This window comes from Acomys minous (genome assembly GCF_964271855.1).
Source record: "Acomys minous genome assembly, chromosome: 3".
NCBI classification, from domain to species: Eukaryota; Metazoa; Chordata; class Mammalia; order Rodentia; family Muridae; genus Acomys; species Acomys minous.
This window is the reverse complement of record NC_140485.1, coordinates 73,302,655-73,327,198: the sequence shown is the minus strand read 5'-3', so window position 1 is coordinate 73,327,198 and position 24,544 is coordinate 73,302,655. Positions and strand designations below refer to the sequence as shown.

The 24,544-nt window shown below is 42.5% G+C and overlaps 1 protein-coding gene across 16 annotated transcripts in view; it reads right to left on the bottom strand.

The window, feature by feature from the left end:
• PTPRT (protein tyrosine phosphatase receptor type T) overlaps window positions 1–24,544 on the bottom strand; it is a 1,106,784-nt gene that overhangs the window by 135,624 nt on the left and 946,616 nt on the right. For 8 of the 16 annotated variants that reach the window (XM_084776217.1, XM_084776209.1, XM_084776218.1 and 5 more), the window contains one exon: window positions 16,688–16,717. The exons of 4 other annotated variants lie outside the window; for them this stretch is intronic. In XM_084776217.1, coding sequence (XP_084632343.1) covers window positions 16,688–16,717 — 30 coding nt within the window. The remainder of the gene's footprint in view (window positions 1–16,687; window positions 16,718–24,544) is intronic. 4 more of the 16 variants (XM_084776208.1, XM_084776221.1, XM_084776216.1 and 1 more) reach the window with 1 other exon arrangement.

The following is a 24,544-nucleotide window of genomic DNA, read 5'->3' as shown; positions in this document are numbered from 1 at the left end:
CAGAGAAAGCAATTGAGTTTAATGGGCAATCATAAACTGCAGCTGATGGAAAGAGAAGTCTGGGCTGCGTTTGTTTCTTAAAGGAGAAAAAAAAAAAACCCAAGCGAAACCAAAACACAAACAAGAAAACCAACAACAACAGCAAAAGATTTCTGCCTCCTGCTTCGAAGCTCTTTGTGTCTCTGGGTCAGATGTGTAGGGACCTGGAAAGACCTGTGAACTAATTGTCCTTCTAGTGTCAAAGAGGGAGGATTATAATATCTCGACATTCCCAGAGCCACTCTTGGGTACCTTCTGTTCTCCTAGATAGGGAGTGCTTTATTCTCTTGTAACAAGAGGCTCACCACCTAACGGCCAGCCATATTGTTAAATCATCACTGTCAGAAAACCCGCTGGGTTTCCCTAGCATCTTTCTTGTTGCCAATAAATAATAAGAGCAGGGGTTCTTGAGCTGTTACTGGTGCCACACCCTGGTTTGAACCTCTGGAGGGGGAAAATGACAATCTGGGAAAGCGGGTGATTACTAAGAGTACATGGCTAGTCCTTGGTGGAATCGTGATCTAAAGCTAGGCCCACAGAGACCAAAGGTTGACACTGTAGCTACCACTTGGTTGTAATTGTTGTAGCCACTGCTCCCTGAATGGGGCCTGGCTTGCAGAGCAATACAGCTTATGAGAAGACATAAATATGGCCACTTCCTTTGGACACATCCTGGGCACTCTAATAAACATCTGGGTTGGGTTTGCCAACCAGTCTTTCATGCATCGTTACTTTGTATGGGAAGTAAGTTATTTTTCCACTTAACACATTTTCTTTTGTCTGCTGAAAGTTAAGTCAATTGGAACAATTAATTGCTTTTCAAAATATGGAAATCAGTTTCTTGTCTATATATTAACAATGAACAAAAAGAATGGGGATTTTAAAACATCAATGCCATTTGTAATGGCATGGAAAGATCGTGACATTCAGACATAAATCCACAGGTCACACAAAGAACTATGCATCAAAAACTACGAAAGATGTAAGAACAAAACAAGAGCAAGAAACTAGGCGTGTTTAGCGAAGTCTGCAGTCCAAGTATTGCAGAAGCTGCCGTAGGAGACTAGTGAGTTCAGATCTAGGCTGTCTACGTGGTGAGTTCAAGACCAGGCTGGCTGCAGAGCAAGCTCAAGCACAAGGTGACTGAATGGTGAGTTCGAGACCAGAATGACTACACAGTGAGTTCAAGAAAACGTTGAGATAAATTCATGTTTTCCTGTGACTGTCCAGCCTACTGCCCTTTGTAGTGTAGCTAATATGGCCACTCTCTTCTGAAAGAGAATAAAGGAAGACCCCCCTCCCCCCAAATGAAGATGTATATAGCATTTCTAGGCCGAAGACTTGATGTCATAAAGGCCTCAGTGGCCACATAGTCAATATGAAGATTCAGTGCAACCCCAGTCAGGAGACAGAATGGTTCTTTTCCACAAGTGGAATCACCATTGTGTATTTATTTTAAAAGATGGGGGAAAAAAAACCCAACCCTTCAATGCCAAGAAAAGATCACCGGGGACATATTATGTTAAATAAGTTCATCATTTGACTACTGTATAACCAGTTACTTCTGTGTCTGGTACAGATGAATTTAAATAAAATCTCTCCATGGCACAACCCATTTATAAGGCATTATTATAAACAAAAATGTGCTAAGAGATTACATTTAAAAGTGGGACTCAAGAGGCCTGTTTAAAAACAATCACAAAACAGCCTCCGCCCTCTCCTCTCTTAATCTCTGTCCTAGTTCTCCAATGTGGATTATAAATTTCATACCAATTATAAGAAGATGAATGACTTCTCTGTTTCATTTCTCATCTCATTTATACAGAGAGCATATTTAAAGGCATAAAAATGTTTGTTACAGGGTTTTCTGTTTGTCTGTAGTTTTTCCTATTATAATCTGAGCCCATAGTTACATTTTCAGGTCAGACCCAACTTTGGACCATATTCATTGCATGTTTGCCTTGCACTCTGGCTTATAAATGGCTCTGTGGGGCAGAGGCTATGGTTGTTAATTTTCTTGCCTTGTAGAGTAGTCTGTTCCAGAATTTTTGGCACATGCATCATTCTGTGCATTATAAGACTGTGATACTACTAACAGCATCTCTGTGTTCTCTTTCTCAGACAGCCCTTGCCCCTGGCCGCTTTTGTGAGCCTTCCTTTCCTCAAATTTGAGATGGAATTTTCTCATTGGGTTGGCATAAGGATTTCATGAAATATCTATGTGAAAGTCATTTGTAAATTGCAAAGTAATAGTAGACATAATGGGGCTGGCGAGATGGCTCAGCAGTGAAGGGCACTTGCTGGTCTTGCAGAGGATCCAAATCTGGTTTGCAGCACCCACATCAGGTGGCTTACTACCATCTGCAACTTAGCTCCAGGGGATCTGGCACCCTTTTCTGGCCTTCCAGAGTACATATACACGCGTACACATGGGAACACACAGATAAACACACATACACACATAAATATAAATAAGAATAAAAAATAAATCTTTAAAATAGAAGTAGACATAAATCACAGAATAAATAATCACATATAAATATAAGGTACTAAGCAAATGGTGTATGTATATTCCACATTTTCCTAATCCATTTGTAAGATGATGGGCACATTTATAGTGGTTTAAGCAACACACAAAGTACTCAAGCTTCAAGGCGTCATATGGCTCTCTCCTGACATGAGTAGCTTTTGCTCTTCCATGCCACTTAATTTAGAAATATTTTAAGTGAGACCCAGATTATGTGCCTGTATCACTTTGTCCTATGTTGTCCTCATAAGTCCGCACTGTAACGCTCCAATTTGGTAGTACTCTTCCCAGTTCGCAAAATGGGAAACAAGAGGCTCAGGTTAGATGGTTGCAAAGCTACAGGGCAGCCTGGGCAACAAAGTAAGACTCTGCATCGTAATCAAGGAAAGGAGTAAAAGCGGAATGAAGGAAGGAAAGGAGGGAAGGGGGGATTGAGTGAAGGAAGGAGGAGGGGGCAAGGGAGGTGCTAAGTCAGACACGAAACCCAAATCTGCGCCTTTTACCACAGGGTGTTTACCAGTATGGACATTCTCTTCCTCACTAGTCCAAGCAAAACCACTATTTATCACTCTTAAATGATAGGAGAAAATATACTGAGGATGCTTCCCAGCCCTGGCGACTAGGAAACATATCCGTGGTAAGATAGCCAAAGCATCCATGGTGAAATCTCCTATCAAACAAAACCAAAACAAATAAAACAATGCCTCAGGTCCCACTCCTTCATGATAGTTTTTGTGTTTAGAGAAAAGATAAGGAAGGGGGTGGGGGGAAAAGAATGGCATAGAATCCTATTCCCATCAGATCTGAGCTTAGATTTTTTTTTTCTTTTCTTTCCGAGAGGGTGTCCTCTTATTCTGTTGGTGCCCTGATGACAAATGGGGCGGGGAAGGAAGAACAAACTACAAAGAGTCTCCTGGTTTTGTTCTATTTCTTAAAAAAACACCTTGTTGCTAAGGTATTTCCTGAAACAAAACAATCCTTTAGTTCTGAGGCACAATTTGGTTTATAGGCTTAATAAAATTGTATTTTCACATTTTACAAGAACTCAAGTCTCCCATTAACAACAGCGTTTTTATGGTACTATGCTTTCCATGTTCCTACTTAAAAACGTGGGTGGTTATAACTTACCCCACACTCTCCTGCCTCTAGGATATTCCGCACACAGGTTCAAAGCCACTGGGATTAAAAACTTGCTTTAGAAAGCAGTTCAGCCAGCTGGTAGTGGTGGCCTATGCCTTTAATCCTAAGCACTTGGGAGGCAGAGGCAGGCAGATAGCTGTGAGTTCAAGTTCAGGCCAGCCAAGCTATGCAGAAAAACATTCTCTCAAACAACAACAACAACAACAACAACAACAACAACAACAACATCAACAACCCCCCCCCCCCCGCAAAAAAAGCAGTTCATCCTTTCTTTTGTTCTTCCCCTGTTTATTTCTTTTTTTCCTTCTTTTTTCTCTCTTGTCTTCATTAGAGAGGTGGTTTTACCAGCAGCAAAATGAAACTCCTTAGGGTTTTAGTGAATTGAAACAATTGAAGAACATGTTTGCCAGGAGACCAGTCATGGCCAAAGAGCCCTTCCTCCTCATATGGGCACGCAGACCATGGCGAGAAATTGTATCAGCAAATAATTACATACAACTGAAATATGGGCCTGAGACATTACTGCCATCCCCTAAATGCCTTCTGTACATATATGAACAGCACACTGGTTGTCTACTCAATAAGGTTGGGTCGAAAAGATGGCTCACTGGGTAGATAGCACCTGCAACCAAGCTGACAACCTGAATTCTATCCTGAAGACCCACATAGTGGAAAGAGGGAGCCAACTTCTACAACTTGTCCTCTGACTTCTACACAGGTGACAGAACATGTGCATGCCCCACCCCTATATGTACTCACATAAACAAACCAAGAAACAAATGTAGTTTTAAAAAAGAAAACAGTACCATAAAATGTCCTATCCTCTGCAGTCTTGATTGCCAAACTCAGGTTCCATCATCACAATGAAAGTCATTTCTAACGGATGACCCTATAGAACCAAATTCTCACCTGAAGTTTTTGGCTAAATGATTAGGTCATGCCTTCACTCTCCTCTTTCAAATTCCCCTCTTCAATGATGTTGGACTCTCAAGCTCTTCCAAATGAGGAGTCCTCAAGCCTGGTTTCAGGTTTATATAAGCTAGTGGACTTTACCATACTCACGTGCTAACCGAATCATTTAATTCAACTATCTCAAATACTTTTTTGCAGGTTGTAGATTTGGGCCTCCTTTCTATGTGACCGCCTTGCTTTCCCTAAAGCTCATATCCTTGCACCAACTTACCTGGGCCCTGTGCTCAGAAAGGTAGTAATGTGTCCTCTGAGACATTTCACAATAGAACTTGAAGGTCCTATATACCTAAATTGTGAGGCTTTGCATTTTAATTGGCAGCTATACCATACAGAATAAGTCTATCACTCAGAACATATATTTGTAATTAGCCATGGTAGAAATGTAACTGTCACCTTCAGCCTTTTATTCTGCCCACTGAACCACAGAGTCTGCTTATTTTAAACAACATTGTCTAAACTGATGGGGCTAGCCAGAATCACCAATTTGTCTCTGACCTCTCTTGTTGGTGTCTCCATAGATGGATGCCATGGAGACAGATGTCTTATCCAAAATTTTCAGGGAAGAAATTTTTATAAAGCTCAAGAACCACCATCTACAATAATTCTACATTTTTGTTCCTCTGTCCCTTTTCTCTTGGATACACTCAACAGCAGTTAGATTCTACAGAGCTATTATTTTTAGTGAAAATCACCCTGTATATGTCCTTTACTGCTTACTCTCTTAACCCAGTTCATTTATTCAAAGACGACCAGTGCCACTGACAGATGAGAAAACTGAAACCCTAGGGGTCTGAAATTCATAATAGTAAAACTAGGATTCAAACTTTTTCATTGTCCTTTTATTTCCCTTTCTTCGCCATTCATTTCTTTATTTTCCTTGCAAAGTCTTTTTTTTTTAAACCCCAATGGTGCCACAAAACCAGCTACAAAAATAAAAGCATGGGGTTTGTACACATATTTGAAGATGGTTTGGTCAATGAGAAAAATATATGTAAGAAGCAGAATACAAGGACATCTGCTTTGAAACAGTCTCTCGTAGAAAATGGCTGCATAAATAAGCCTGGATTAATGTTAATATCAAAATACATGTTAATGTGTAAGAGGATAAATTTCATGGGGTCTCACTCCTAGAAAAAGAACTTCAGGCAACTAATGACTGTTGGGAGATGGATAATTGGCCTTTCCCAGGGAAGAGATGGTTAAACAATACAAAGTGGTCAACCCATGAAACCATATGCACACAGCAAAAACTGATTTGGCAGGTTGTATTCATAAATTCATGAATACATGTACTATCAGTTTGAGTGTAGGGAGGCATAGGAGGAGCTGGAGCAAGAAAAGAGAAGAAGGAAGGTTATGTAATTCTGTTTCAATTAAAAATATTCCCAGAACATTGTTCGGTCATTCAACCCACAAGTTCTTTCCAAACAGTTATCAATGACTACCTCCGTTTTACATCTTTTATCTCCTCTTCCATGAACATTATTTTACAACTACCTGTTGACATGCCCATGTCCTTTTTAAGCTATAAGCTTCTCAAAAGAGAGGCACTTTTACCAATTATCCAGGACTTAGCTCTGCAATTCACACAAAGAAATTACTCGGTAAATAGTGTCTTCTCTATGTGACAGCAATGCTACACTCATGAAATCTCAATGACATTGCCTACCATGACCTGCCCAATAATAATGCCAGTCACCATGACAACCTGGACAAGCTTCACCCCTAGATGAAGCACAACAGGCAATTTACAGTTGTTGAGATAAGGAGAATTAGTTTTCTCCGGGGATGAGCCCTGATCAGTTGTTCAATCACAAGGTGATCAGCCCTAAACATTTCTATATACCAGTAACACTAAATGAACTCAACAGTGTTCATTAATACACACACACACACACACACACACACACACACACACACACACACACACCAATAATAACAGCAAAGAAGTATTAAATTTGAGGGAGGGAGATGGAAAGAGTTGGAGAGGGTAGAGGGAAGGGTAAGAAATGACATAAAAACACCGTACTCATGTATGAAATCCTCAAGAGGTAAAAAGGAAAGAAATTCCTTAGCACATGCTTTTGAATGAAAGCCTACCCTCCAAAGCTGTTCTAAAATGTCAATGCTGTGACTCCTCCATTTTACAGACGAGAAACAGAACCGAGGATGGAGTTAAAAGACTTCTCTAACTCATGGCCAAAGGTTGGGCAAAGCAGAGGCAGTCTTGTGGAAAGTGTGGGGAAGGATAGAAGGACCTGGAGGTGACAGGAGCTCTAAAAGAAGACCAATAGAGGCAACTAATGAGGGCTCAGAGGGGCTTGTGGAGACTGAAGCACCAACCAAGGACCACGCATGGACTGGTTCTCAGTCCCCTAGACAGATGTAGCCAATGGGCAGCCCGGTCTTCATGTGGGTCCCCCAGTAAGGGATGGGGGTCTGTCTCTGACATGGACTCTGTTGCCTGCTTTTTGATCACCCCCCTTCAGTGAGGCTGTCTCACCAGGTCACGGGGAAAGAAGATGTGCTTGGTCCTGATGCGACTTGATGTGGTAGGTGGGTTTGTATAGAAGCTTCCGTTCTCTGAGGAGTAAGGGAGGAGGGATAGGGGAAAAGGGAGGGAGTGTGGGACCAGGAGGAGAGGACAGAGGGGGGTTAAGATTGGGATGTAAAGTGAATTAAAAGAAAGACTTCTCTAAAACCTCAGAGCCAGAATGTCCAGGGCTCTTTTCTGCTCAGCTCCATCATCTATTTCATAATATCTTGCTAAATGCCTCCAAGCCCAACCAGACAAGTAGGTAATAAGTGGGAAAGCACTTCGGAAGAGATAAAGCATTACACACAAACAAGATGGAATCATTATCATCAGCAGGAGCATTGCAGGGCTTAACTAAAGCACTTCCTTCCATTAAAAACACTCTGCTGAAATATCGAGAAAGGCATTTCCAGTGTATGAATCTACAATTTTATCTTTGCTAAAGGTCCTGCCTGCAAGATTAAGTCTCACTTTGAAGATGCATGCTGTGGATAGAGTTTTCAGAAGTAAATCTGCCTCTGTCCTGGACATAATGCCAAGTATCACTATAGCTGAGTGTTTGGGACCCTGGCAGTTTAATGGGGTTGTGTCAACAAAAGGGTATTGCTATGCTTTTGTATGGGATATACTTGGAACTCTCTCAGGTAGGGCTATACAGGAATGAGCCAATGGTCCTTAGGTCAGCACAAACAGCAAATGTCTATGAAGAAGACTGTCTAAGGAAGGATTCTTTAGAGTATACCTAATCAACAAGCAAGGAAGGACTTACCCTAACTGACTGATACGCAAAGTGCTCATAGGCTATGAAGAGAGTACGCTCCAAGAGAAAGAAGACACAGAAAACACTCCAGTCCACTTGTCTCTAGTGGCCAAACTACAGATAAGCCGATAGGCGTGTCACAGATTGTGCTTTTTGAGGAGACTTAGGGAGACTGACAGGCTCCACCTGTATTAGAGGGAAAACTCAGACAAAGAAGAGCGTGGAAGAAATCAGAGAATGATGTAGTCATAGCAATGGCTTATGGCAATGCCATGGGGAGTTTGGGAGCCAGGGTGGCTTTGACAAACCTGTGATGACTACTGTATACCCCATGGGGCTACTAGATACGGTTGGAAAGGCAACATGAAACAGAAAGTCCTGAAAAGGACAGTCCACAAGCCTCTAATCTGGGTGACTAAGTCTTTCCTTCTAGAAAGGGAATCTGAATAGTTTACCACATGGGAGCATTCTCTCTGCCCACACTTCAGTCACTCCTCTCCAGTAGCAGACAGCCCACACGTTTCCCTTTACTATCTTTGTAACATTCAAATGCATCTGTAGAGTAGAAACATTCAGAATCATAGCCAGATGTTTCTAAGCTTCAAGGCATCATTAATACCTGGTTGGTATGGATGCTTATGTTTAGGTGTAAACTTAAAAGTACAGAGTAAACATCTTTTCCTATCTTTGAAGGAGAAATAGTCACTTGTATTTTCCCTGATTAAAGTGACAACTCTGACTTATAGATTGGCTCTGTTTGGTATTCATGACTGATATGGTTTGACTCTAATCCAATAGAGTAAACAATAGAGCATCCTTCAATGGCACTCCCTCCCCAAATCTATCTGTACACATGGTCTAGCCCATTGCATCTGTATCTATCTCACTGTGACAGCATTCATTAATTTCATGCATTTGTAATTGTGACATGCAACTTTCAATACAATGTTTCCATCCTGAATGCAATACTAAATGACAAAAACCACAGTGACCTGAAAGCCTACCATCAACATATGCCAAAATAAATAAAAACGGATATCTACCAACTTGCACTGAATGGATTAATGTAACTCAATAGAGATAAAGCAAGCATGGAGGGATCTCCACCACAGATACCCACTCATAAAGATGCTTGAATTGCTCTGCATACTGAGCTAGCTGTAGGATAATGAAAAATGGATAACGAACAGCCACTGCATGGTAGGAGATGGGCATGCAGCTGTTCCAAGCACAGTGAGACCTAAGAACATAATGAGTGAATTAACAGGTGTGTGAATGAGAGATGGGTGTCATAAAGACGTGAACCCAGTCTGTGGACATGATCTGCGGAAACTGGAGAAGGCCACGGTATGAGAAGGATGATCCTTGTTAAGTATATTAGAACTTTCTAGGCACACAAGGCTGTGGTATCTAGGAAGAACACTGTCTAGGGACAAAGGCACAATATAATCGAAGGGCCACACCCATCTGAATGCTGAAGTGTCAGGAGAGTTCTTTTAAAGTCGTCACACAAAATGCTAATCCAGGATGTTTTTCTCTATGCAAATTCCAAGCCAGGGAGGGTTTTGGTATCACAGGATTATAATCCCATCTACTCTTGAGGTTGAACAGGATGACTGCATTGTGAAAGGCAGCTTTAGCAACTTTCTGTGACCCTGAGATAAAATTAAGAAAAAGTGAAAAGGAAGAAGGGAGGTACTCCAGGGTAAAACCTTTGCCTAGCTTGTGTGAGGCCCTGGGTTCCATGGTCAGCGTTCTTCACCCCAAGTCCAGAGCAGGCTGCATTTTTAAAGAGACTGGCTCTCTGGGTCAGGGCCCATGAGTCAGCAATGATAGTAATGATGTTGTCTTGCCTACAAGCAAATGCCTTGGAGGAGACCAGTCTCCTTCAGGGTGGTTTGGCTTTAGACTGTGATTATGCCCTGGCCGCTCGCTTGTCAACATGTTCTCTGTCAGCTCTGGGTAATTAGTATTGATTGTCTTGAATGGCTTTCCTCTATCCCTAGTTTTTTCTTTGTCTTAATTCAAAGGGACTGATGAATTACAGAAAATGATTTTTTTTTTAGAATTTCTTGATATAATCATTTGTAAATGCCTCCTTAAATATACTGTGGCACTGATACCTGATTTGTAACAGGTGGAGTGTGGACAGACACAGGCATATTAGAGAAGAGCCTGGCCTCTTATATCTTGGTTAAGGCCCTACCAAGATCTAGGTATTTCACAAACAGTTTTCCATTAACTCTTAACCAGTTATAAAACCAAGTTTGACATACCAAGAAGCCAACAGATAAATGAAGTCATATGTCTAGGTCACACAGATGCAAACACAGGAGCAAAAGGGTGCCTTAGAGTTAAAAAGTAAGCAAAGTATAAGGTTGTAATAATAATTTAAAAAATGGTGCCACCTTTCATTTTAACTTCAGGTGTTATGTTGCTTGATTTTTGTCTTGTTTGTTCAATTTACATACGGTTATAGAGGATCGCTGTGTGTACAGGGATCACAGAGACGACCCTCATGAAACAGAGACTCGCTTAAGATGCATATCCCCCACCCTTCATACAAGGTTAGTGCAGTGAGAGCGCAGAGAAGGGGGTGGGGCTCATAAAGGTTCAGAGAATCAGGGAAGACTTCTTGGAGGGGGAGGCATTTGACTCAGACCTTGCCCTCCCCCCCCCAAAAAAAAAACATAGCACTTAGACTCACTGTAATTGGGGAGATGAGAAATATATAAGAAAAACCCAGCGGCCCCACACAGTGCCTGACACAGGCCAGCCAGGTGAACGTCTCTCACCTCTGTGACAAAGCACATGTACAAGATAACTGCTTTGGCTTAAATTCTTAGTGATTAAAAAAAAAAATACTTTCTTGACTAAAATGCCTCTGTTCAGAATAATTACTGTGCCTATCACATACTCTGAGGTAAATTAACCTGTGGACACATGCTAGCTCTTAATATCCTATCCGAAGGCAAACAGTGAGCAGCTAAAGTTGCCGAGAACTGCTTTAATATAGAAAGGCAAACATGAACCCCACAGAGCATTAACGTCAGCCCAGAATGGAAGGAATAAGAGCTTCCATTTATAAAATATCTACTAATTTTGATTATCTTTTGATACTACATATATACTTTGCCATTATGCCGGGAAGTCATTGTCACGTTACCATCGTGCAAATGAAAGGATTGTTTAAGATGAACACTGATAGGGAATGCATGTCAGGAATTCTGATCTAGGTCTGACGTTCAAACCTATAATTTCTCTCTCTCTCTCTTTCTCTCTCTCTCTCTCTCTCTCTCTCTCTCTCTCTCTCTCTCTCTCTCTCTCTCTCTTGTGTGTGTGTGCGTGTGTGTGTGTGTGTGTTATCCTAAATTCTCTTGTGTCCTGGGTCTCCAGATTCACAGTTCTGATTGTACAGTTACCTTCTTTATCTTGATCACAAACAGTTTGGACCAGTCTCACACCAATGCCTTGGCTAGGTCTGACAACAACCTAGTACACTCAGTTAACTATCTTCATGGGCCTGCTAGGTAGACAGACTTGCACTTGAATCCTGGGCAAAGGCTCCCCAAGCACTGACCTAGCCATTCCATTTCCCCAAGAATGGGGTCTTGGTAAGGAGAACAGGTAGAGTTTGGAGGTCATGTGGATCTGAATTCAAATTTAGGCCCTACGGCTTTGCTTTGTGCCTATAGGTTATAAACATGTCTTCAAACCTGAGTTCTGATGCCTAAATAAAGCTGACACCATGGCTGATACTTGACAAGGCTTGTTCTAAACATTAGGTGAGCCTCACACACAGTAGGGACCAACTGGAAGTTCCTTTCATTTCCACCCTTTGACAGTCAGTAATGAGCTCAAAATTCACCTTTTCATGGTCAATACCAAGTGTAGTATATTGCACATGGTAGCACCTCAAAAAGCAGGATGAATCTCTTCCTCCCCTGCTCTCAGAAGTGTCTAGGACAGGGATTGGCAAGCTATGGTCCATTGCTTAATGCTTTGGCTCCTGTGTTCAGTGGGTTCTGTTGGAATATAGCTAAACCCACTCATGTACACATTGTCTATTATTGCTTAGAGACTTCAAATAGAAAGCTAAAAATTTCACTATCTGGTCCCTTCTAGAAATTACTTAAGGACCTTGGTTTTATGTATGTTATCATTTGTTTATTTGTTTGTTTGTTTGTTTATATTCTTGTTTGGATGCCATTAAGCTTTATTTTTTTATTTAAATTTATTTCAAAAAAACATATTAACTTTACATCCCAGTCATAACCCCCTCCTTTGTTTACTCCTGGTCCCACCCTCTCTCCCTTATCAGGACTGCCTGCATCCTCTTCCTCTATGGCACTGTAAGGCACCCCCACCAGAGGGAAATGATCAAAGTGCAGACAACAGAGTCCATGGCAGAGACAGACCCTGCTCCCATTAATATGGGGACCCATTATGGAGACGGAGTTGCCTATTGGCTGCATCTGAGTGAGGGGCCTAGCTCCTCTCCGTGCATGGTCTTTGTTTGGTGCATCAGTCTCTGCAAGGAGGATGCTTAATTCTCATTCAGAAGGACAAACAGAATAGACACTGGAAGCAGTTGAAGAGAGAGAACAGGATTGGGAGCCTGCCATAGATGTCCTCTGAGAGACTCCACCCAGCCGGGGATTGAAGCAGAAGCTGGGTCTCACAGCCAAACTTTGGGCAGAGCACATGGAGTCCCTGTAGAGTAATAGGAGGTCCACAGGAAGACCAACAGACTAAGTTATCTTTTAAATACGGGTGAGTACTTGAAAAATGCTTTGCTTTGAGGATAGAGATGGTTCTCTATTTCTCACACTCCGTGTATTACTGTGTGTCTTCATTTTGGTTATTTTTGTCTTAGCTTTTATTCATCCCATTTTCTATGGTGTATGCTGCTTCCTCTCCCTCCTACTAAACATTTCAATATAAATGAATGTGTTGCTATTTTTGTCCTTATTCCTAAATTTCTAATGCCTTGACAAGAGCCTGGCACACAGTAGGCACCCCATTATTTGTTGAGTGCATTAGTATTGGTTTCACTGCAAAGACTGGTTAGGCGAACCATGCCAGAGGCTGTGTTCTTATGAATTATCTGGGGGACTTTAGGGAGAATGTGTTCTAGACTTCTAGGAGGTGAATATTATATTTTTTCTTTTATTTGTTATGGAGGGGACAACTGGGCTTCTGGCTTATTTATTGCTAAAGTGTGGTTATGAACACAATTCAGCAAAGGGCATTGTCATGGTGCGGGTTCTAATTCAGGACATTACTGAGGTACTGGATGCTACATCTGCCACAAGTTCTTCCTGATGCTGAGGTTGCTGGTCTGTTCCCAGGGGAACAAGGGTTCAAAGCTTCCATCCATGTGGGACTACCCTACCACTTAGAATAAGGCTTCATATGAGGGAACATGGAGACTATCACGGTCTGTCTTCCATTCTTTCCTGATATTTTCTTAATTGCTATTTTATTAATGTGTGTGTAAGAGCATGCAGATGTGTGCATACTATAACATGCATACAAAATTCAGAGGACAACTTCGGGAGTGGGTTCACTCTTTCCCCTCTGGGTTCTGGTGACTCATCTTGGGTTTTCAGGCTCACTTTCTCCTAGTGAGCCATCTTGCTCACCCATTTCCTTTCTGTTCTTTTTCTTCCACCTTCATGCCTTTTCAGTCCAATGGTCTCTTCTAGGCTGATCTTTGGTTCAAACACCTTGTCTCCAGGCTTCCCTTTCCATAGCTTCCTCACCTCTAGCTTCTTCAGCCTCTTCCATGCCCATTTACCCCATAACCCAGAGAAGTGACTTCCAATATTGGAATGCCCTGGCTGGTCCCATCAGCTTCTCTCTCTGCCCTCAGCACCATCTGCTATGGATTTTCAACTCTCCTCCTGTAGCAATATCTCCTCTTCCCTCCCATCAGCCTCTGCTTTGGCATCCTGAACCCCCCTCCCAGCCCCTGCCTGTGGATTGTTAAGCACGGTCAGTTCAGGAGCTTGGGTCCTTCACTCTCTGTTTAATTCTACTCTTTCCCTAGTTTTAATGGTCCCACCCCATATTCTCCTGTGCCATCCTCAGAGTAAGGTTCCAAATATATCCCTCCTACTTACATTCTATTTCTATATTCCCAAGGTTGCCTGGGCATTTTTACTTGGGAACTCTACCAGCTTCCTCAGATTAACATATCTATAGTCATATTTATCATCTTTGCTCCCAACCATCTCTCTCTTCCCCAGATGTTTCTCTTGCAAATACAATCCACTCTCCATCCCGTTCATTGCTGAGTGACCTTAGAATGACTTGACTACAAACTGCACTTTGATGAGGACCTAGTAAGCTAATGTACACACAAAGACGTGATACATGCTAGTAGTTTCTCCAACTTGGGATGATTAAGTGCCCTTTATCTGTCCTGGCTCTTTTGGTACTCAAGTGACTCATCTCTGACATGTATTTTCTGGAGACTGGGTATGAAAAGGTGGTGCCTAGAGAAAACTGAACTACCTATGGCATATCTCCAGACAGCAGAATATGGCAGAGACTTCTCTACAGTGAAATACTGTATAGGATATGCAGCAGGTGCTTTGGGATTGATGAATATAAATATCATCAGAGAAACCTCACATCCCATGCATACACATACGCTTCCCAGAAGGAGCATGAGTTTCATGTCCTAGGCCTTGTGGAGTTTCATGTTCTAGGAAATATTACATAGAATTTCATGTTCATACCAGTTCAAAGACCTTTGCTCATAACTGCACTTGAACTGCAGTATTTGAATACTTGTCTCCGATGCTTCTTCCTGCTCTTCTTTGATTGTGTGACAGGTTCTGGCACAGCGTGGCATGTAGAGTCCATGCCTAGACATGCTGTGTAGACTGGATAACCCACAGACAGAGCAACATACAGAGAATTTATGCTAGGTATGATACGTCCACACCCACTGTGGGATTGTGATTTCATAAGAACCCTTGTAAGAGCAGCAGGAGCTCCCAGGGGGCCATCATTACTCTACTAAACCCATCAACTCTCTGAAAGGAAGTAGGAAGAAGACTAATACTTCAGGAGCAGAAACAGTTAACCAACACATCTCAATCTCTCTTCAAGGTAACTTTATGAGTTAAGTATAACTTCCCTTCCTTATTAAAAAAAAATGATCCTCAGCATCTAGAAACGTTGTTAAGCTGTATGGCAACTTGAACAGAGAACTGCATGACTCCGGAAAGATCCTTCTTATTCTACCACGACAACTGCATTGTGTCATCTTTGCAAATGCTATTCAGACCAATCGAAATGTTTATTTCTCCAGCATTGGGAAAATCTACCTCCAAATCACTGGGAGGTACACCTATTTGCATTAATGAGCTTATACTTAATTTAGCGTCCCTATACTATGTGCATATGCACAATTTTCAACTCGTCTTTTGTTATTTGTTCATGCTGATCTCTCAGACAAGAGCACCCTAAAGGGTGAGGCTTGTTATTTCTCTATCTACTCTAACAGGAACATAGGGCACACACTCCATGCATTTCCCCCATCTACTCTAACAGGAACATAGTGGACACACTCAGTGCATGCTTGCTGCATGAGTGAACAGGTGAGGTGAATGTTCTAGGACCTCCACTAGTAGTGATGAAGAACATCACCCTGTATGAACGATGTGGTGGTGTCACCTTCTGTGCTCACAGCTTGGCCCTAACTGAGCACAGTGGATGGGGGGACCCACTTTCTGGCTCCATCTTCACATGTGGATGTTTCAGCAGAGGCCATTGAGAGGCAGGTTTTTCTCACAAAGCTGTGTTTGACAAGGGCAAGAGAGGACCTAGAATGGAGGCAACACTGTTTATTAACAGCCAGGCATTCTGGGTTCTGCTCCTATTCTTACGCAAGCCGAATATATAATGGGTTCTCTTATTTCTCTCTGGACCTCATTTTCCAAATCCAGAGATGCATGCTGGGATTATGGGAGTACTTCGGTGGTTTTCCAGATTCTGCAGTTTCTCACCTTTACCCTCATGTTTTTGAAAAACTCTGGTCTAGTAACAAAACCACCTTTATTTAGTAAGTGTAAAAAGTTGATAAGCCAGCAGCCAGCATTAATGTGAATACAATGTACCAGCAGAGTGACAGAACCAATGTTAAATGCCAAGCAGGGAATGTCAGCTTACAGCCAAGACCTTGGATGTTTCTGTCATTGTGGAGGCTCGGATGGGATAGAGTCAGGGCTCCCTGTCATCTTCCTGGTACAGGAGAAAGAGCCAATGGACTCATTTTTATCTCTTGAGTCCCCAAGACTGCTTCTTCCCTGAAGAGGTACAAAGTGACCCCGAAGTCCCTGAGATCTGTGATTGTGCCTTACCTTCCCCCTTCGGCTGGAACTGAGGTGCTGCTAGTTAGAAATGGACACTCGTGAAGGAGAACTAACTCCACACACCTTCACAGGTATGAGGGAAATCAGGTGACAGAAACAGGATAGACACAAACAATGACAGTGCATTTTCCCAACGGAAAGGTATCCATACAAAAACAAAAACAAAAACAAAAACAAAAAAAACAAAAACCCTTCTGGACTACAGAAGACTAGACAAAAGTGGGTATAAGAAGCCAACAGACAATCAACCGGTTGGTACAGAAGGAAATGCATGCTACAGGCTCCCTTACGGGGCACGAAGCAGTTAACACCGGCTCGATACTTACAAGTAATATGAGTAGGAATAAGCATTTCTTCTGTATATTGATGGGCAGTCAGATGAAGGAAATGTCCAAAAGGGGGGAAAAAAAGAAAAGACAAACAAAGAAGAATTAGGTTTATATGAACTCATGATTCTTAGAAATGTACATCATTTTAGCAACCCTGAGCTCAAGGAGATGGTGTCTTCTTAAACACCAGCTCTATCCATGGCAGAAGAAGTGAGAGAGACTCTGACAGAGAGTCTCCTTGCCTCATGCAGAGAAAGCCAAGTCTCAGGCTGGCTGTTCTTACTGTCTGAAAGTTCTTCCTATGGACAGCTCAAACGGACTTCCTTAAAATTAAGGATTTTTGAAGGTCTTAAGTAAGCTTTCCGTGGATCCCAGAGTAGACTACTAAACTTCCACCTCCCAGTGTTCCCAGGACCCAAGCAACAGCACAGACCTAGTAGCACCTTTCACCTTCCCAGAAAAGATCACCTCCAAATCTGTCCTGTAAGAGGTCCCACCAAAAGCAGGGAAACATCTGCCCAGTACCCTGGACAGCTCCACATTTCCAGGCTCATGTGCAGTACCTAACCCAAGTAATGAGTCGTGGATGACCCTGAGTGATAAATGTAGTAAGATTCTATTCTGGGATTTCCAAGCTAGGTTTTATTTTATTTTTTAAAGAAGCTTTGTATTTCCTTTTTATCCCCTGGATCTCTCTATTGGATGCCTGAGTCTCCATATGAGAAATCCAACTTCCCCAAAGCTGCCATGCTGGAGAGACAACATGGAGAAGCCCTGGGAGTACACAAAGAGGAAGAAATGACTGGATACTTCCCAGTCCTTCCAGCCCAAATGAGAATTCAAGCAAATTATCTCAGCTAAGACCATGAGCATCACAGAACAGAAACATGTCATTCCCCTTATGCCCCACCCAAAAAGTGAAGGCCCAGGAAGAATAAAGAATAGTAATTCTCCGCATCATCACATTTTGGGGGTTGTTTGTTACATACTAGGGCCAGGACAAAACTTAACATGACCATGAAAAAACACTGTACTGAGAAGGAAGAGTTCAAGCACTCACTGTCAACACATCTCAACTCGAGTTAAACTCTGGCTTTACGGTTTCCTCTACCACTAATGACGTCCCAACTGCACCCCAGGATTCCAGGCGTTCTTCAGAACAGCCATAGGGAAGATATCACGACAGTGGGTCTGCTGGTCCTCTACTGTGCGTCAAAGCCAGGGCACCTTCATTTGCATTTATTTTATATCATGTAACTAACATTCCACGCGGCTAAGAATTCAAACTTCTGAAGGGAAGCTTTAAAAAGGCCTCCAGCCTTCTCCTAATGTGCTCCTAGCTCTTGGCTTCTGAGAAATCGCAAACCTTTGTGTATGTCTGTTATATTCCCTTTGTTGTAATTTATCTTATGTTGTGATAAAATAAATATGGATGCTTTATATTTCACATCATCTTTATCTACAGTGATAATAAGTGGCGCATTCGAGGACTGAGAAAAATTGCTAGAAAATCTGGGTTCTCAAATATCCTCCCGAGTAAGCAAGAATAGTTCCTCTCCCTCTTGAATTATTTGATTAATTGCAATTATTATCCCATTTTCTTGTCATAGGAAGATTCAGCCTTTTTATTCACAGAGGTGCTAACACATATTCACAGCTCAGGATTTCCACTTTTCAAGTCAGAGGTAGCAAAATCCCCCAAAGCAAGGCTATCAAAGCCCAAACCAATAACTCTGAAAGCCCAGAGAAAAGTGAGCGGTAAGAAAACAAAGGATCATGCTATCTTGCTGGGCTGAGCTGGGGGAAATGAAGCACAGCATAGCAAAGATGCAGTGACCCCAGCACCACGCCAATTTTCAGACTCCTAGACCAAATGAATAGAGGTCCTGGAGAATGAAACAGGAAAACCGGGATGTGTGACGAATGGAAACTGGGAAAACCCATGGTGAGTCATCAAATTCCCATTCACTAGCCATGCAGGTTGGTGCTGGCCATTCCTCTGCTTCACCAATGGCTGGTGCAGTGCCAGGAAATGCTACTCTTTGGAAGCAGAAAGCTCAGGACACAAATATCTCTTGCTATAGCTTAAAAGTCTCTGAGGGATCTGTCGTGACCTGAGCCCCCAATTCATCGGCTGGTGCTACCAGAGACCTCCTAAAGGCAACTGAAGACAAAGAAGGACATCTGGGTGGGGTAGCTGGTTGGAACTGGTGGCTTTATAAGAAGAGGAAGACACACCCAGTCTGTTCACTGGAATGGTACCCTCCCAGCATGTGACAATGCAGCAAGGATGCTCTTCTCAGAAGCTGAGCAGATGCTGGCAGCATGCCGGTAGGATTTACGCAGAGTATGAGGAATAGGTTTGTTTTCTTTATAAGTTCCCCCATCTCAGGCATTTTGTTGTGGCAATAAAAATAGATTAATTGTTGTACATATTTCCAGCAATGTAAGAAGCAAGAGGCTGCTGTTCTAATTTCAGTTTACTGGGACATTTTAGACAAGCAGACTCCTCCCCTCAACCTGTTTCCTAATCCTTGTTGTTGCCTAAACCAAGTTGTTGCCACAGATGACAGACATTTCAAATCTCTTTTGGGTCATGGATTTACAAGAAGCTCGAGTATGCCAGTACCACTCTTTACAACTGTGTGGTCTGGAGCAAGGAATTAAATAGCCTAGCTCCAATTTCTCCATCTCAAACATTGGGAGCAGTGACTACCTATTCCTAAGAGTAACCATGCCTATATGGTCATTTACATTAGATTGCTTTGTTTGGATTATATTCCAATAAGATATGACATAAAATATAGTATTTTCAGAAGTTATGTTAATATAAATTAATATCAGAAATGCTAGTCTATATTTGAAATATGCTAAGGATAGATGAAAGGTGATTTCTATCCCACTTCATCTATAGATATCAAATTTGCTGCTTCTCTCTTTCATCATCAAGACTATATGTATACTTTTGGGAATAGTGAAAGTAGTTATCAATAATAATAAAATAGGGTATGTAGGCAGCACTTACTAGGTACCAAAACTGTTCTATGCCCTTATCATAGATTAGCTTGTATATTCCTTACAACTGTCCGAAGAGAAAAATATCATCTTCACCTTACAGAACAGGAAACGGAGGCAAATGTGATAAAGATGACACAACCAGCACCTGTATTTGATGGCATCATCTTTCTAAGGGTCACGCTCTTAACCACCATGCAGCCTCCATTGCTTGAGGACATGAGAAAACAGGGCGCCAAGAATGGGCCAGCCCTGATGACGTGCCATGCCTCGGCTCTTCGAATCTTCCTTACAGGGTTACTATTACTTTTAATTGAGAAACCCAAGGTTCCTAGGAGGCCATTCCTCACTTGGTCAGATTTTGTGTGTCTGTGGAGACTCTGGAGAGCTTCCATACTGAGCTGGGCCTCTTCCCTACTGGCAGCCATTTCCTCATGGGCAGTGGGCTCTGTCCAGTGTTCTGATCCTCTGCCTTTTCTGTTCTCAACTTTGAGGGTTCCCCTCTTCCAGGGCCTCCACTTCCTAACAACATGTTTCCTTCTTCCCACTTAAACATAGATCGCCTGTTCCAAGTAGCTTTTCTGAATTATCTTGGAGGTCACCCAGACTGGCGCTGTCTTTGAGCTGTTGTCAGAGGAACACCTAGCATGGTAGTGATCTGTGGTCTTCTATTATGGGCAGTCTTTTATCAGCCAAGCTGCAAAGTCACAGGTATCGCTCTGTGACCACAACACACTTTACATGTGTGTATTCTCTAAACCTTGAAGAAGATTTACCGAAGGTCTGAATTCACAAGGATAAAGTGATATTGCAGATAACAGATTGCCTGAAACCAAAAATCCTGAACACAAAGACAGCTGTGCTTAGGAAGAAAAAAAAAAGACCATATCTGAAACTTAATAAATCATATACCACAGAATCGCCTTTTTAGCTGGCTGACAAGACTGACTTCAGGTAGAGTTTCTCTTTGTTCTATATCATTTTAACAGTGCTAAATTGTCTATATAACCATACATTTGGCCATTTACTCATCTGTCTAGCCCCAAAACTAATCCATCCACCCATCCATCCATCTATCCATCCACCCATCCATCTACCCACCCACCCACTTAACAATTCATCCCTCTCTCCAACCACTCAGGGCATAAACACACCTATTCATCTATTAATCCACTCACTTAGGCCCTCACCCATCCAACAGAACATTCATTATCTATTCAAACATCATTTCATTATTAATTAAAAAACTTTCCTGAGAGTCTACTAATATACCTGTCTCTGCCAAGTACTATAAATAGACAAATGAGATTCTAATCCAGCCCACCTGGCCTAATATGAAAGCCAGGCAAGAAAATTATAGAGGAGGCAATAATAGCAGCTAGCACTTAAATAGAAGGCAATCGCTTATGTACCAGATATGAGTGTGAGGCCATTGCAGACGAGGTGGCAGAGGGGCCATAAGATCCAGAGGAGGCAAATGGCTGGGCAGAACAGTGAGCACAACAGGGCAGATGCATGCAGGAATAAACAGCAGATGATACAGCATGCACCAGACCTGTGAAAGCTCAACCCAGCTATAATCCCAACATGGAGAGAGGAGATGGGCACTGTGTCCAAGCCCCAGATAAGGAGCTGTTGGCAGTTGATAGATGCTAGGAGGAAAACCAGGTTTCTTGAAGGGTGTGGTCCCTGGTGGGCTAACATGCTCCAGTGGAAGACCACAGATCTAAGGCTACATAATATTCGAGGTATAGGAGGAGCATCAACCAGACTTGATGTGGTTCTGCTTTTTCTTTCCCTGAGACAGGGTTTCTCTGTGTAGTCCTGGTTGTCCTGGACTTGCATTATAGACCAAGCTATCCTTGAACTCACAGAGCTCCTCCCGCCTCTGCCTCCCCGAGTGCTGAGATTACAGGTATTTGCCACAGTGCCTGCCTTGATGTGTTTGTTTTTAAGGGGAACATAAAGTTGAGTGGTTTGGGAAAGGGTGTTGGATGTGAGCAGTGGAGGGGATGGTGAATGTGATCAATATGCATTGTGTGAAGTTCTCAAAGAATAAAATATGAAGATTAAAAGTAAAAAACATAGCAACTATTTAAACAGTAGGGCATTACATATGTACCAGATGCTGTTCTAAGTACATCGTGCGGACTGCTAATTTGATCATCACAATAGACCTATAAGACATTATTATACTTATTTTACAGAACATAAAAGTGAGGTTCAAAGAAGTAACTCTCCTGGATTTATATAGTTGGTGAATGGCATGGCAGGGATTAGAATATAGTGATTTTACTTCCAGAGCCCATGGTACCAACCATTGTGTTATATTTTACTCCAGAGTTAGAGTCTGATATGACAACACAGGGGGATGTGGGACCACACAGCTGGAGGTGGGGAGAGAAGACAGATAAGGACGGTAATCTGCCATACTTGAACTGTAAAGTCATGGAGAAGCCAGGCTTGTGGATGGGCATTTTCAGGTGTATGGACCTGTTCTGTGGACTAAGTGGGTGGCTAGTAAAACACAAATGTTTTATACTGAAAAGAAACTGTGAGCTGGGAGTGGTGGCACAGGCCTGTAATCCCAGCACTCGGGAGGCAGAGGCAGGTGGATCTCTGAGTTTGAGCCAAGCCTGGTCTATCAAGTGAGTCTAGGATAGCCAAGTCTACACAGAGAAACCCTGTCTCGGTCTTGAAACAAACAAACAAACAAACAAACAAACAAAAAACTTTGTCTCCATCCTTAGGGTCACGAGACAAACCCACGAAGCCATGTGGGCAGATGCTTGTCCTAGATGAACTATCCGAGAAATAGTGTAAAGAGAACAGTGGACGGGAGAGGGGGCAGTGGCCACTGAAGACAGAACATGAGGCATGGGGGAACTGCTTCACAATGATCACGGAACGGAAATAAGAGGTAAACATGAAGGGTGACCAAGATACAAACCAACAGGTGACTAAGGGTGAGCAATGGAAACTGATGGCCTCCAAGCTTCCTGATTTGGTATGGTACAAACGCAAAGGGGAGGCGGGGTGGGTTCCTTCCCTGCACACATAATAAGATGGGTGGGTACAAGATGACACACTTCATTTTTTTTTTTTTTGCATTTCAGTGACCCTTTCAAAATCATGCCACACAATTTACTATCCCAACTTCATCCAGGTTAGACAGTATTATTTAAGAGTATGAACATGAGATTGCCTAAGTTTGAGACACAGTACTGTCGTGTCATGTGATTTGGGGTAGTTTTCTAATATTCTTTGTGTTTCGGTTGTCCGACACACAGCATATACACATGCATATACACACACACACTCATATACACATATATGTATGTGTGTGCACAGGTATACTATAACCCAGGAATGTGCCCTGTCTCTTTTAGCTGGTCCTGTGGAACTTAGGTTTTCTGCTTTTCTCACTCTTTTGTTCGTATTTAGTTTTTCTTTCTAAACAATGTAGTCTCTGATGGCACAGACCATGGATATCTAAAAAAGTACCTTCCAGGCTTCTCATTGGTATTAGGACCTGGTACACCATTGATGCTGGATACTTATATCTATATCCTGAATGATCATCTAATCATTCAGAGACAATACTGGCCCTCAGCTGTTTTAATTTTACTGGGATAATCCATTCAGGTTTTTTTTTTTTGGTAGGAAATTCCCAGTATCTGCAAGGCATGTTTGAGGTAAGTGGGGATCAGGAAACACAGCTGGTAATCTGGGAAGGAGATGGGGTGTGTATACATATGACAAAGATGATTCATAACGTGAGGTGGACCTTCACAGTGGACATGCAAATTGGGGTGAGATTATGCCTAGATTGGAGGCTAGGAAGGCTCTGCTGGAGAAGGTGATTGCTCAGAATTTGATTGTTATAGAGGTAAAAAGCTGGTCATATGAGCAACACAATCATCGACACAAGGAATTTCACAAATACAGCTCTAGGAGTCAGCGTGATACTAGGGGGCCTGAAAAGCCACAGTGATCAGGGGCAGAGAACCACGTGAGACAGTTCTCCAGAGGAGCTGAACTTGAGCATTTCCCTCACCCCCAACCCACGAACCACTGGTGCTTTAGACAAAGGCTAGGGAGATTGATTTGAAATTTGCAGCATTATCCTGGGGACTGTGGAGGGATGGACTGAAGTGATCAGAGTGAGAGAAGCCAGAGAGGAGACCCTCACACGAGAGGTCTACCCTGGGAAGAGACAAAGGCAATGATAACATATAACCATCACAACACAAAGATGCTGGCTTAGAGGAGTTGACAGCGATAAAACCCCATGTGCTTGATAAATAGGATAGAAAGCAGATACGAGATTGGGAGCTGGTTGGGAGACAGGCAGTGACTTCTACTTTGACTCTGAAATACTCAATGGATGTCCAAGGGTAAGGAAATTCTAGTGAGAGAGGCCTGGAGCAGAAGTCCCTTACCCTCATGGGTCACTTTCTTCTTCAGTGGAGCAAGCCGATCACCACTAGGTTATGTGACAAACACACAAAGGAAGACTTGTGCAGGCAGCAGAGGGGCTGAATGCAATGGGCCATTCTGTTGGGATTGGAATGTGGGGGGGAGGGCATTGCTAGGCCATCACACTAGGTAGCCATATTTGAAAGAACTCGGGGGTCAAAGTTTGACAGTGATAACAATCTTGTAGGCAAAGAAGTATGTCATAATATTTCATCTGGGGAAACCTATGTCCAAAACCAGAGCAGAGTAAAATTAAGAGATGGAAAGTGGCCTGTGAGCCTGAGCCCGTTTCCTGCGCTATGCTTTGCTTGCATTCTACTGGTCTTTTGGGATTGGTGAAAATTTGCATCCTAGGTTCCA